The sequence below is a fragment of the Mytilus edulis genome, chromosome 2 (genome assembly GCF_963676685.1).
Source record: "Mytilus edulis chromosome 2, xbMytEdul2.2, whole genome shotgun sequence".
Lineage (NCBI taxonomy): Eukaryota > Metazoa > Mollusca > Bivalvia > Mytilida > Mytilidae > Mytilus > Mytilus edulis.
In genome coordinates this window covers 8066474-8082723 of record NC_092345.1, presented here as the reverse complement: position 1 = coordinate 8082723, position 16250 = coordinate 8066474, and the positions used below count along the sequence as shown (strand labels likewise).

Genomic DNA, 16250 nt, shown 5'->3' with positions numbered 1-16250 from the left:
TATGTCCCGATACAAATGCATTGATCGGCAAAAATAAAGGGGGGGTGCGCACCCCCGGAACCCCCCCCCCCCCCCTGGATCCGCCACTGAGCATCGCATTTTAAAACTTATCATGATCCAAGGATATGAAGCCAAGGTCAGATAAACCAAGCAAGAAATACATGTTCATCTTAAAATCATTCCATAAATTGAATGTAATCAACTTATTGCTTATAGTATACCAGAAACAGACCAAGCTATGAAAACTTAATAATGACCAACAAACTATGAATAATTTGATATGAGATCAAGGGCAGATAAACTCTGCCAGACAGACATGTACACTAAACAATTACCCCATAGATCAAATATAGTTGACAAATCAAATGAAGTATTGAAGAAAAAAACTTAATCATGAAGACTTTTCATTGACCAATGCACAATGAAAAAGAGGTCAAGGTCAGATGATACCTACAAGACAGACATATAAACATTACTATCATTCCATAAACCATACACAATGGTTAAGTTAGAGTTGCTTATACTAGTTTAAGAAAGACGATTCAAAAGACAAAATCTTATCATTGAGCAAGGAACATTGCAAATGAGCTCAAAGTCAGAACAAATTTTAATATACCAAATATAACTAACCAGTCACCTACAATGTATTGCATACAGTATAAGAAAAATGGACCATAACACAAAAACTAACTTTAACCACTAAACCGTGATGAGGCCAAAGGTGAGATGACACCTGCATCTTGGACATGTTAACCTTACAATGTCATTCCACCCACCAAATATGGAAGATCTATTGCTTATAGTATCTGAGAAATTGACTTGACGACGAAAACTTCACATTGTTCACTGATCCACGAAAAAAGGTCGAGGTCAAGTAAGATGCATTAGGATTTTGCAACGTATGCACATACCAAATTATTATATTTAATATAGTTATCCTATTACTCATAATACGAGAGAAATAAACATTACAAAAAATACTAACGGTTTTCCAAGTAGTCGCTGAACCATACTGCAATTTGGATGCATCGCGAATAATGACACATCTAGTTTCCTCATTTGGTGAAACATTGCGGCACTAAATCTTTGTACAAAGGTTGATATTAATACGAATGTATAAAATCTGGAAGCTTCGTACCTTTTATGCAGATATCTTATGTTACGAAGTTTCCGTCTGTATATGTCCATTGTCCTTGACCACATGAAAAGGGTTCAGGAACTGTTTAAATAAAGTATAATAGTTTTTCTGTCATGTGAAATTTTCACTTTCTATAAGTAAGAGGAGAACTATATTTGCTATATTTTTCCTTACATTTTCTACAAGTCTGTCATGCAGGATTCACCTGACCTCTAACCCATTTCATGAATCAATGATCAAGGTTAAAGTTATGTTATTAGGTCAATCTCTCAGATGCTATAAGCTATTGGTAAACTTTATGTGTTGTATAGATACATGACGTCTTTTTGGCTTGTATCATTTGTCCTTGACCTCATTTTCATGGCTCATTAATCAATGTAAAGTTTCTCTTGTTAAGTCTGTTTATAAGATACTTAAAGCAAGAGTATTTGGTGCAATGCATACAAATCCGATATAACGGTAGAAGCTTCAGTTGGAAAATGTTTTTATACCCAATTATAAATACACTAGCCATCAAACCTGGTTCATTCCACCTTTTTTATAATTAAAATATCCGGTTCCAAGTAAGAGGATAATGCAGTTAATATCAAATATTATAGTTCGTTTCTATGTATGTTGGTGTTTGTCTTGTTGCAGTTCAGTGTTTCTGAAGGTCTGTTAATTACCTATTATAGTTGATGTGTTTCCCGCAGTTTTTTTTTTATTTTTTTTATTCGCTTAATCGATTTAAAAGCGGTATACTACTGCTGCCTTTATTTATAATACATTTTGGTTTTAACTCCAATAACATAGTTCATTGGAAATAGTGAATAAACTTATTATAGACAACAGGCTCAAAAACTGTGTTCACTTTTCGGGCGTTTCGTCTACAAAAGACTCATTATTCTTTAGTAACGATCGAATAAAAAAAGTAAAAAGTACAAAGTTGAAGACCATTTAGGAGCCGGATTTTGAAAGGTTTTTCCAAATATGGCTAAGCTTTTGAAAGGTTTCAGGTTGCACCTACTATTTATGTATGATAGTGTCTGTAACCAATTTTGCCATGACTAGGATTTTCACGTTTGACGAATTTCCCCAGATAAATCGGTGTCGATATGGTGTTGTTTATCCAACATTGTCAGTCCATTACTTGTATATAAAATATTTGACCAGTACTGGTCTAGATGATATACTGTCATTGACCAGTTAATTACCTTCATCCTGTACAATACTGGTCAAAGCTGTACAGGACCTGTATAGCTTTGACCAGTATTGTACAGGATGATATACTTTTATTGGCCAGTTTATTACCTGTATACTTTGACCAGTTTTGTTCAGGATGGTATACTATCATTGGCCAGTTTATTACCTGTATACTTTGACCAGTTTTGTTCAGACTGGTATACTATCATTGGCCAGTTTATTACCTGTATACTTTGACCAGTTTTGTTCAGGATGGTATACTATCATTGGCCAGTTTATTACCTGTATACTTTGACCAGTTTTGGTCAGGATGGTATACTTTCATTGACCAGTTTATTACCTGTATAGCTTTGGTCGGTATTGTTCATGATGATATACTATCATTGGCCAGTTCATTACCGGTAAAGCTTTGACCAGATATAATATCATTGGCTAGTTCGTTGCCGGTATAGTTTTGACATGTATGGTTCAGAATGTCATGCTATCATTTGGCTAGTTCGTTGCCGTATAGTTTTAACATGTATGGTTCAGAATGTTATGCTATCATTGGCTAGTTCTTTACCTGTATAGTTTTGACTGTAGTGTTCAGAATGTCATGCTATCATTGGCTAGTTCGTTACCTGTATAGTTTTGACATGTATGGTTCAGAATGTCATGCTATCATTGGCTAGTTCTTTACCTGTATAGTTTTGACATGTATTGTTCAGAATGTCATGCTATCATTGGCTAGTTCTTTACCTGTATAGTTTGACATGTATTGTTCAGAATGTTATGCGATATATGCGATCAGCATATCAAAGTTATTTCACGATTTCCAGTGTAACTCTGCTAGATCGTACATTTCAAGATAAGTGACTTATTTTAGTCACACGACGTCTGCACATATTGGCTGTATATTTTAGACCACCAATCATGGAATGGAAATTAAAAAAAAAGTTACAAACAATTAAAACATAATGTTGCAGTTTAATGGATAATGAATGAGATTTACACAAGAGTATAGTATATAATATGTATTTATTGTATTGGACTTTACAAAAAATAAAACTTGATGAAAAGATTGATGGACTGAAGTAAAGCTGAAAAAATACATATTATGATTATGTGTTTATACGTCAACTTCAACATCCGAGTCTTCATCTATTTCATTTGTCACACTGTCTATGTCATCATTATCTTGGTTATCACGTATTTCTCTTTCATTATTTTCTGCAGTATCTTTCAAATCATCTTTTATTGTTTTATCATTAATCGTTGGCGATAATGATACTTCATCAATAGCATGATTCATTTTACATGCCGTATTTGAACAGTAGCGGTTTATTAGTGCTAAAGACGAAGTCTGCAAAAATCCAAGTCTTTGAGTTCTTCTTTGTTTTGCTCTCCTGTTTGAAAACCATACCTGAAAAGCGATGAAAATGTATACATATAGGCTTCTTATCGGCAAAATACATCAAATATGTCTAAATGCGAACGTTATATTATTCGCATAACCAACTAAATAATATTTTGAGTTAAAGCTAAGAAGCCACATATATATATATAAAAAAAATCAGATCAGGTATTATTTTCAATGTTATAGTGGAATGTTTACCAAGGCCGAAATAGGCCGAAATATTTTCTTGTCCTTGTACTTATCAATTCACAAAACAACCGTAGACATTGAAAAAGACCGGAAAGTAAGCTACCAATGATCTGGGATAAACCAAACATAAGAAAATGAGCATAACAATACATCTATAAAAGCTACTTTACCCAAGTAAAATTTGTTTGCCTCGGTTGGTATTGGGTAAGAGAATAAAGGTGATGATTTCAAATTTTAATATCAATACGTACTTGTACCCTTGCCTCAGAGAGCCCAGTATTAGTGGCGAGCTCTTCTCTTGTATTAACTCCAGGGTATTGGGTTTGTACGAATGCTTTCTCCAGCGCTTCAAGTTGTAGAGCAGTAAATGTTGTACGGTTTCTCCTCATTCTTGTGTTACAAACAGGCACACTAAGTTTCTCTGTATTGTCTGTTGTATCTACCAGGGTACAATGATTGTAAATATTAGATATATGGAGTGGGATTATTGGTAAACCGACAACGACATATATGCTTTTCTTTTAAATTCATACTAAAATAAACTCATCATAGATACCAGGACTAAAATTTGTATATACGCAAGACGCGCGTTTCGTCTACAAAAAGATTGTTAATGTTGAAAACTCCGAGTATATGCTATTTTGTAACAAGAAAAACATCATATGCCTCGATGTTATTGGAAGATGCAGATGCATATTGGTGAACTTTCCCTATTTATCAGGAAAAAAAACCACATTAAAAGCATTAGTGCGTATTGGTAAATATACTCTGGAGAAACATGCATCAATTTTCAGAATGTTCCTTAAAGTCGATTGTTGCAAACGAATCTGTACGATCGTCTATATTTTTTGTATTATTTGATAAACTGGATATTCCCTTTGGAATACTTCCATAGGTATGTATATTTGATGTTATTGTTCACTTTTGTTTGGTGTATCTTATTTTGAGTTCCTCTGGTCTAGCTTTGTACATATAAGAAAAATAGATGTGTTACAGTGACACATGCAGTCAGTAGAACAAATAATTGAGTTTGGTAATGATTTTACCAAAAACTCATATTATTGCAAACTCAATATCAGCAGCATGAGTTTACCGAGGTTAAAAAATCAGGGACACAAACACAGAATCGCAGGACTATACAAGGAGGGAGTCCGTAAGGGAAAGGCAGTCAAAGGGCTGTTATTACTTCAGGGGGATAATTTATTTTAATTCATATTTTTGTTGAACAGTGTTCTTTTCGAATTTGAATGTCCCTTTGTAACTTTCGCCTCCCTTTTGTACTCTCTTTTTGTATCTGGCGTTAATTGGTTGGATCATTCATTTTCCCTTGTGTATCATTTATTCCCTTTACATAATTATACAAAACACATTCTTTTTTTATTTGATAACTTTTTTGTATTCTTTTGTCTTGAAATATAGCAATCACCCTTTATGAATTCATCATGTATAAAAATAAATATAAACAAATACGGTGACCTATAGTTGTTAATGTATGTGTCATTTTGGTCTTTTGTGGGTAGTTGTCTCATTGGCAATCATACCACATCTTCTTTTTTATACGATAATACAAGTAATTCAAAAATGGTACTAGTATAAGGAAAAAAGTTGTGCTCTTCTATTGAGTCATTTGTCATGCACTTGCATGTGCGTTAACTTTTAAGTTGTGAACGAGCAGGAAAAGCAAAGCGAGGGATACAAAGGAAGCACTAAACATAGTTTGAAGAAAGACGTCCAACACTCGGAAGAAAAAACATTACCAGACTAACAACAATCCTACAAACACTACACGGAGAACTTGAAGTTTTATAAACTTCTTTTTTTATCGAACCGCAGTAAATGTTTTAAATGGATGACATTGGTTAATGTCTTGGTGAGGCTGATCCGCAGTAAATGTTTTAAATGGATGGCATTGGTTAATGTCTTGGTGAGGCTGAACCGCAGTAAATGTTTTAAATGGATGGCATTGGTTAATGTCTTGGTGAGGCTCGCTTCACTGCTAGAAGACATATTGTAAAATACATGTATAACTTGAGTGAAATATATTTGTATAACACGATCTTACCCTCTTTTGGCGCTAAACGTGGAAGTGTAGCTGTAGGCTTTAGCACAACAGGCCTTGGAATGATTGAAGAATTCCACAGATGTTGAAAGGGTATTTGATAGCTAGGAAAAGTTAGGAATCTGTAATCAAAAGCTGCCTTCTCCGCTGCACGGTTTCGTAGTATTCTGTTGATTGAGCTAACACTGGGAACGTTATGTGGAGAACAAAATCCTGTAAATCAAAATACTAAGTTTTATCTTGTATGGAAGGAATAGTTGAAATATTGACTTTACATATTGCATCCTATCTTTAAAATATCGATATTATAGTACTCTTCCTCAGCTGAGATTAATTTATCATTACGACAACCTACCATTTATTTCAAATATGTAATACATGATTCTTAATGTTTAGGTTTGACCTTTCTTTAACCTTGATGAAACCAAATTCAGAAAAAGCGCTTCGGACACACGATATTAAATAGAGTGTAATTTCGTTTACTAGATTAAATCTTAATGAATTTCTTTGTGCACTGGTTTACCTTCTGTTAATAGTTTTTCCTTTATTTCCCATGCAAACATTGTTGGGTGTTCCATTTTGTACCTTTCAATCCTGGCTATAACCATTGGTGTTGCCACTTTTGGTTTGCTTCCACCTATGACATTTTTCTTCAGCTGTCCAAGTGGGTCGAAAAAGTTATCTAGATGTGTAAAATAAAGATATACACAATGTATATATGGTATACATACTAAACAATGTGTAAGGGTTAATTTCATATTGAGAACCTTATTTTGATTTTAAAAAATGATGTTCAATTTCTTTTTCAGTTATAACACCATTGTTTGTAATCTGGACCAAATGTATAGAAAACTAGTATCTCAATTGTTTGTAAAACAATTGAAAGGTCTTTCCTGTAAAAGTGATGTTATCGTAATGTACTTTGTACGACCTTTCGTTTGATATACGACAAGCATACCTTCTGAAACTTTTCGCTTTTAACACTTAATGACCTCATCCTCCTACATTTTTAAGATCCGAAGTATGATATGTAACACAGGGTAGATGAGCTTTCATTTGATATGCGACAACGCCATGTTCTAGAAAGTTTGCTTTTTGCACTTAATAACCCTATCCAACCAATTTTTGGAGGTCGGGAATTTGATATTTCAAATGTACACATCATGACCTTTCATTTGATATACAACAACCCTATCTTAAAAGAAAATTTATTTTTTGCACTCAATAACCCCATCCAACCCATTTTTGGGAGACGTCAATTTGAAATTTGAAATGTACGCGTTATGTTCTTTCATTTGTTATGCGACAACCTTACCATCTGAGAAATTTGAATTTTTGCACTAAATGACCCCACCCTTCCACTTGGGATGAAAAAGAGGTTTACATTTTTCATTTTTAAGTAGAGTTTATTGAGACCTTCAATTTGATATATCAGATGACCCCATTTGACAAAGTGCCAAAAATGATGCAATATCAAAGATATAAATAGAAGTTATGAAACTTACAAAGTCAACGCAAAACATGAAAATTTCAAAATGATTTTTTGGTGTTTTTTTCAATGGAATGTTTTTGTTATTTGGTCAAACATATAACTATGTTAACCTTTTCAATTTCTTAAACATTTTAAGTGGTAAGCTGTTGTTGATTCAGAAATACATGCCGCTGCTCGCAAAATTTCAAACTGCATTATCTCTTAAACGACAATTAATATCTCAAATCTGTTAAATGGTAAATGATCTACAGTTAAAGGAAAACATTATAGAAAAAGAATTGGGACAATTTCAAAGTTCACCAAGGTCACAATTAATCATCAAATATATGATGCAATACCAAACTTGAGACCCGGAAGTCGTAGAGACATGGGACTATCACCATTCAACACAAGACCACTTGACCTTTCAAATATCACAATGTCAAGGTCATAGTATTATGTGAAGGTCAAGGTGAAATTTCATCATGACCTGACATTGACCTCAAATTGAAGGTCTTGACTTACTGATCATCTTTGCAGTTTATAGTAGGTTGATATCTGTTACCTTTAAAAAGATATACGCAAAATACTATACTTTTAAGAATCATCCCGTAGTAACTTTTGAACAGACGGTCGGACATTTTTGGGCTTATTATATAAAATGTAGAGCTCGTCGATAGGAACATTTTATACGCTGTATGTATGCAGCAAAGTCTTATCGTTTTCCTAATATGTAAGCTTGAAATTGCAGCGTAAATTTTTTTTTGCACTCGGTGACCTTTGACCTTGGTGCAAATTGAAGGTCACATAAACTTAAGACTATAAGAGTAGGTCCCAAGTCTTTACGACTTCCGGTTCTCGAATTGTGTATATTTTTTCAAGGGAAATAACTCATTATTAGGGTTAACAACAAAATGATTGTATATGTTTATGAGCAATGCCATCTCGTCTTGTACATGCTGCCGTTTTCAAATCGATTCTATCTTTAATACTTTTTGAGAAAAATGCAAAAGAAAAAAAATTGCTCCAAGGGGACATAACTCTCAGATTGGATGATGAAATCCTTAGCAGCCTCATATGGTAACACATCATGATGAGATCTACCTATTGTCAAAATAAAGTCATGATATCTTTTAAAATATTTATGGGGGGCAATGTTGAACAAAATCAATATAAGGGAGATAACTTCTAAAGGGGATGATGAAATCCTACAAAAGTTCATCTGGTATAAGTTCATGATGAGGTCTATCGATGGTTTAAATTTGGTATTGATAACTCTTATAGACGCGGTAGGAGGGTGTGCCAAAACAATGCTGGAAGAAAAAAAAAGAAAAAAAAACATTAGAAAAACAATGAGGTCTATCCTCGCGGAGAGGAAAGACCTTAATTAAGATCAACAGACACTTAATAACTTTTTTTCAAAGCGTTCTTGTGTATTTTTGTTAACTAGAGAAGGTATATTGACACAGATAGACGACTTCAAACAAGGATCTATGATTTAAACTTTCCAGTTGTTAAATAGGAGATGTATTGTCGAAATATGCATCACTAGTCGAATAGCCACTACACATAATAAAACATATAGGTTTTTGAAATTTGCTATTATGCAATTTGTGAAACCATTATAATATCTATTTCTCTCATGATAAGCTCTGATTCTTTGTCTTGGTTTGACTTTATTTTTGTTTCATTTTGGTGTTAACAGATAATGAACGTTTGTTTTATATTTTGGATGATGACATATTTTGGCCTCGTACATCACTGAAGAGACAGTAATTGTCGAAATGGGAATATGGAGGATTGCATCTGTACCGTAAATTTTATTATTCCAATTTCTCAGCAGTAACATACACTTTATTCCCCTTATGGCGTTTATATATCTCAATGTATATGTCACGGTCGTGAATGTTCACAATAGTCGTACCTCACGAGGGATATACTACTTACACTATATTCAATTTCATTGTATACATACGTATATGTCGTAACTACAATGCCCTTCCCTTTTCACGAATGTGACCTATCGAATTAGAATATTTACCGGATTTGTTATAACATAAGCAACACGACGGATGCCACATGTGGAGCAGGATCTGCTTACCCACCTGAGATCACCCCAAGTTTTTGGTGGGGTTCGTGTTGCATAGTCTTTAGTTTCTATGTTGTGTCTTCTTTACTATTATTTGTTTGTTTGTCTTTTATTTTTAGCCATGGTGTTGTCAGTTTATTTTCGAATTATGAGTTTGACTGTCCCTCTGGGATCTTTCGTCCCTCTTTTACACAATTACTGCTCAATATATTTATACTGAAATCTACTTAATTATTGTTAAGGTCACCATAACGAATTGGTGGGCCAATATCATATGTCTGTGTCTCAAAAGTCTTCAGAAATGCTGTGAAACTGTTTTCTCGCGTAGTAATATTAACTTTATGTGGATTCTTAAAAACTCTACAAAACTTCTGGAGAATTTGAAATCTCGGTCTTTTTTTGAAATTATTTCTATCACAACTTTTGATGTTTCAACCCTGTATACCACCATACCATGTGAAATTGAAAAATCGTCTAACAGAGATAAACCACAATACTTTTCAACATAACAATGGAAGAAAAACGCTATACATTTATTACTTTGGGATACCTTGAGGCATATATTGTTAATAGTGAACAAAAGGGTAAAACATGCTACACAAAGGAACAAATGATCAGTATGCTTGATTGTCTTATTGACAACATATTTTTTGAATTTGGATGTAGACTTTTTTCAACAAATTGTCGGCATTTCTATGGGATTTCTGTAATTTAGTTCTTTTTTTATTTCGATATATCCTCTATTTCTCCTATTAGTTCAACAACAAAAAAAGAACCTTTACAACAATGTATGCTTCTTTCGAAGGCAGATATTGAGAGCGTAAATGATCGGTGATCCCATGTTTTATTTGATTTTTCTATTTAGTATAAGATAAAGTTCATTTAAAAAAAATCATAGCGAGCCTCCTGAAATGGCCAATAAAAGAATGAAGTTGAAGAGTGTTGAGAATAAAAAATCCGAACAGGTTGTCATTTATATCTAATGTAATTTTCTTGTGGTAGATAGTTATCAAAGCTTATAATTTTATACTCCAGACGCGCGTTTCGTCTTCATAAGAGTCTTCAGTGACGTAAAAATAAATAGTAAGAAAGCCAAACAAGTATAAAGTTGAGGAGCAGATGTTTTGATGTGTGAGCTTTTGATTTTGCCATTTGATTACGGACTTTCGTCGCAGTTTTGTGATTTAACTTTACTCGTAGACCCTTAAATATTAGAAATTCGTCAGATATTTACTGAATGATCCGATTTATAAAGTGTAATTTCTTTTTTCAATGTATTGGAAACATGATTATGATAAAACAAAAACGGTTAAAAAAGTAGATTTCTTTATTTAAAATCTTTATTAAACTTTTAATTAATTTCAATAATGTCATTTATAATTTTTATCCAAAAAGTAGCAATCCTTGTTTTATTATATTGTAAAGTTGAATTAGCATGTTCACGTAATATTGAAATATACACAAAATCAATGAACAAATCAACTAGATATATAATCCGCTAATATAATACATTTCACGTACTCAATTCTCGATGTACTATCACGCAAATGAACAATTAGAACATTTATGATTAAACAATCACAGATCAGTTACACAGTGAAATTTGCGACAAAAAGTATCTACTCTTTATTTCATTTACTCTTAGTCATCCATATGTGTGTTTCTTTTATGATTATTTTTTAAGAGTCTGAAAATCAGATTGTATAATATAGAATATAATCCTATTGCAATATGTTCACGTTTTTTTTATGAATTTCTTTTCTTAAAGTCTGACAATGATTGTATCTCCACTTTAGCACATATCTGAAATACACCGTGTACCTTACAAACTACTTCACCTGGTGTAAAACGTTTGTTCTATATGTAGCTACTGGCTACGGAAGCCGATACATTCGAACAAAATAATTTATGTCTTAATTACGACATAGCATGTCGTAATAACGACATAACTATGTCGTAATTTCGACATAGTTTGTCGTAATAACGACATCTCTATGTCGTAATAACGACATCCTTATGTCGTTATAACGACATCGCTATATATAAAAAAGAGTATGTATTAGGATTGTCAAGAGACTAAATGACACAGAAATTAACAACTATAGGTCATTATAATGCCTTGACTAACGAGCAAAGCCCCTCGCATACGTATAGTCAGCCATAAAAGGCCCCGAAATGACAAATGTTAAACAATTTAATTCAAACGAGAAAACTAACGGCTTTATTAATGTACAAAAAATGAAGAAAAAAAAACAAATATGTAACACGACAACCACTGAATTACAGGCTCCTGATCGGTCTGTCATAATCCAACAACCTTAGCGTTGTCACTTTTTGAGGCGATAGAAAATTCAAAATGGTCGTCAGTGAGGGCAAAGTTTGTAGCGTAAACAAATTCATCTCTTTTTGTAGAAAAATGAACACTAAATGCAATCAAGCTGAGTTAAAGTTATTTTTTGCACATACTCGAACTTTATTTTATAATCAAGTCAAATGAGACCTAATTGAACAGGGGAGCGATTAAGGCTCCTTGGAGCCTCTAGTTATGTTTGGCATGTACAGAATCGTGTACCACATGACTGCATTTCCATTGCAGATTCTGAAGAAGATGAATTTTAAGCTTTTCCAAATAAAGACTATGTTAAACTTTGGACTCCTAGTGCTTATACCCATGGACCTCTGTACCTCCATTTGTATACACAATTACATCTTAATGGCCTACTGATGTTTGATGCAAGTTATAACTGAATTGCTATTGTTGGTACTTAATGAGATTATTACAGCGTCCTCCCCATTGAAGCCTTATTAAACTTTGGGCCTCAAGTTCTTTAAACCAATTTTCCCCAAGACAACTATTCCTACAAACTTATGGGAAGGGTTAGGATCCCGCTAACATGTTTAAACCCGCCACAATCTGTATAAATGTGCCTGTCCCAAGTCAGGAGCCTGTAATTCAGTGGTTGTTGCTTGTTGATGTGTTACATATATTTGTTTTTCGTTTATTTTTTGTACATAATTTATGCCGTTAGTTTTCTCGTTTAAACTGTTTTACATTTGTTATTTCGGAGCCTTTTAAAGCTGACAATGTGGTATATGCTTTGCTCATTGTTGAAGGCTGCACGGTGACCTATAGTTGTTAATTCCTGTGTCATTTGGTTTCTTGTGGCAATCATACCACATCTTCTTATTTATATTTAATCCTCAACATATAAGGATCATCCATTCTCTAAGATTGATCCAATATGGCCTGGTAGTTCTTAAGGAGAAAATTTTCAAAGCTTTTTCCGTTGGAGTATATGTTAAACTTTTGACCCCTAATAATCGAGCCTAATGGATCCCCTGACCTTCACCTTTCACATTAATATTAATTAAGCTTGATTAAATTCAGTGTTTATCATTCTCAAAAATTAATATGTTTACGATAGGGTTTTGATACAAGCTTTGCCCTCACTGGCGGCCATTTTTAACTTCGGATCAGCTCAAAACGTAATAACTCTTTTTAAGGACCTGGATACTATTTACACATTGCATATTTATACTAATTTTTAGCTCATTCATTTCAGCAATCAAACCATTAGCTTGAATTCTTACTCTGCCATGAATTGTTTGTTTCCCCTTTTAACCCCTTATTCCATTCCGAGTTTCGTCATAATCTTAGCTTTTACCCTTGATACTTGAATTATTAGAGTTATATGTTTTACATTGGATGCTTACACTGTTGATGCACATCACAGTTTCATTTGGAAAATAAAGAAATCTCAGGAAGCTCTTTTGAAACTTCTTAAAACTAACTTTACTTTAAAAAAAAATGAAAAAAGTAAATTCACATAAATACTGAACTCCGAAGAAAAATCAAAAATGAAAGTCCATAATCAAATGGCAAAATCAAAAGCTTAAACACGTCAAACTAATGAATAACAACAGTCATATTCCTGACTTTGTACATGCATTTTCCTATGTAGAAAATAGTGAATTAAACCGTTTTTATAGCTAGCCAAACCTCTCACTTGTATGACAGTCGCATCAAATTCCATAATATTGACAACAATGCGTGAACAAAACAAACAGACACAATAGGTAAAAATGTCAAAAATAGGAGTACAGCAGTCAACATTGTGTTATTATCTAAATAACTATTAAAACAAACAAATGTAAAAAGAAGCACAAAATGGCATACTTCAAATTAAACATTCTCATTTTGCTTTTTAATTATACGATTTTATTTATCTATGTAAAATCCACCCATAAAAGTCTAGATTTGGCACAAGTTTTTGGAATTTTGGTCCTCAACTGTATGCTTGTTTGGCTTATTTACCATTTTTATTTTAGCGTCACGTCACTGAAGACTCTTATGAAGACGAACGCGCGTCTGGCGTATCAAATTATAAGCCTTGATCTCTATCTACCACAAGAAAAGATTACATTAGCTATAAATGGCAACCTGTTCGGATTTTTTTATCCTCAACACACTTCAACTTTTTTCTTTAATTGACCGTTCATCTGTTTTCTATTCGATCGTCTTTTGTAGACGAAACATGCGCATTGTGTACAAAATAATAAAGACTCGTATCTTTGATGAAGGTTTATTACCACTTGGCAAATGCCACTGCTGGTGCAGGGGGTATTCCCAGTCCAGTAGTCAGAAATTATTTATCCTTGACATAATATATTCATAAATTAGCTGTTTACAAAACTTTAAATTGTTAAAACCAAAACTAAGGATTTTCTACCTAAGGATTACAGTATTTAAGCTGTATTACCAAAACCTTTCAGAAACATAATTTGTTCGACTACCCTTCAAGTTTTTTATACCCTTATTGTATTCACCTTAAAGCTTGGCATTTTTGTTAGTACATTTTGTTTGTATACTTGTGTAACAATATTCTTGTGTATCAGTTTTATACATTCTGGTACTAATGTTGCACATTTACGCGACATCAAATTTTTAAATTAAGGAATTATTACCGTAAGCTGTGTTGAATTTCATTCCTGTCGTATTTATCCCATTCAAAGTTTGATTTCTGCTTGACAAATGCTGAAGCGACATGTTTGCCATCCTTTAATCTAAAAGTTTCAAATATATCTTTTCATTATTTTTTTTATTCGAGAAATTAAAGCAATGTCGGAGTAATTTGGTAAATTAATTCAAGTAAAACAAAATCAAGCAATAATAAAAAGTCCAACTGCTTAATTTGAAAAAAAAACTAAATAAAAGATAATCAGGAATTAGAATACTTGCTGAAACTTTTTTCTTATTTCTTTTATATTATGTTAATAACATTACGACTACCGTTTTGAATTTTCCTCGGAGTTCGGTATTTTTGTTATTTTACTTTTTAAATAGAAAACATAAAAAAAATTTTAAAAAAATTAAAAATCGTTTTACTTACCAACACTTCTACTGACTTAATTATAAGTGAATTTTTGATAACATTGTTTTTCATTTTAATCAATGGCAGACGACACCTGTTGTTCTATGAGCACGCGAATTGATTTTATCTCCAAATAACGGTAAATTTTTAGTTGTCTCTCCTATTTTCGATGCTCTCTTGATTTGCTTGAAGCAAATCGTTTAAATTGGATATATGTAAGCAATAGTTTATGCAGATTATTTGTGTTTATATCACTTTCATCTGATTGTAACATATTGAAAATGTAATTATATTTGAATAACAATGTTATCATCATATCAAATTATGGAAATATTGTTTTATTACCCTAACTTGGAAATAGAAATGTTTATGATATGTTTTAATATCTTCTTTTTGAAGGAAGATGATTCAAATACGAGCAGGTTTTTTTTCCTGTTTTATGTTATAAAGTTCATCTGTAAGGCTTCTCAACCTCAACGAGCATGGTGCAATACTGAATTTGACAATTGTATTCTGTTTAATATAACCGAATCAAAGTTTCTCACAGACCTTTTTTTAAACTAATTAAGTACTTGGTTGGTGGTATCGCAACATGTCTAAAGAAATATTGGGGGTCTTACTGAATCCGATCTCTGCAACGGAAACTTTTAAATGCATGCTTTATGTTTTATCATTATTCAATATTAACCAAAAAATGAAGTGATTGCATCTTTAATTTATCTTTGTTGTATACTCATTAACTAAAATCTGGAAACATCATAAACAAAGTAAATAAAAGTATATTTATTTATTAAATTTCATAAATTCCTGATAATCATATATGTAAAAGATATATTATCCCGAAACCTACTAACTTTCCATCAACAACGTGTTAGGCCATATTAATAATTTCTATAAAAATATATGCTGTAAAAAGTATTAATATTTAAAAAATGTCTTTCAGATGAAAAGTTAAACGTAACGCATTTTCATCAACATAAATATCAAAATAAAAATATATCTTTGTAAATGTCGTAAATCACTGAATCATTGCTGTATTTATCGTTACACGGGAAAAATCAAAGATACCAGTGTTTTATACTGGTTAGCAAAAAATTAAATCACAAAAGTACCAAACTCAGAGGAAATTACAAATAGAAAGTCCCTAATCAAATGGAAAAATCAAAAGCTCAAACACATTTCATTCCTGACTTGTACATGAATTTCCTTATGTAGACGCTTCTTCGATTGGGCTCAAATTAAACGTGTGGGAGAAAAAATGTATTACGTAGTTCAGGAGAATTGAATACCAAAATAAAAACAGCCATCTATGCCGTATGCAAAAAACTTTGTATTTTGAATAAATCAAAATAGT

At 32.6% G+C, this 16250-nt stretch overlaps 1 protein-coding gene across 2 annotated transcripts; it reads right to left on the bottom strand.

Annotated features, from left to right (window-relative positions):
- Positions 1-3320: 3320 nt before the first annotated feature.
- LOC139511343 (paired box protein 6 homolog) lies at positions 3321-15140 on the bottom strand. 2 transcript variants are annotated; one of them, XM_071297986.1, is made up of 6 exons: positions 14915-15140; positions 14490-14588; positions 6488-6646; positions 5968-6177; positions 4157-4344; positions 3321-3722 (listed from the first exon to the last, which is right to left on the bottom strand). In XM_071297986.1, the coding sequence occupies exons 2-6, from the start codon at positions 14578-14580 to the stop codon at positions 3429-3431; spliced, it is 942 nt and encodes a 313-aa protein (XP_071154087.1). In that variant the 5' UTR covers positions 14581-14588; positions 14915-15140; the 3' UTR covers positions 3321-3428. The 2 variants fall into 2 exon arrangements, with proteins under 2 accessions (XP_071154087.1, XP_071154086.1); XM_071297985.1 differs by lacking the exon at positions 14915-15140 and having other exon boundaries at positions 14490-14601.
- Between the last annotated feature and the right edge of the window lie 1110 nt (positions 15141-16250).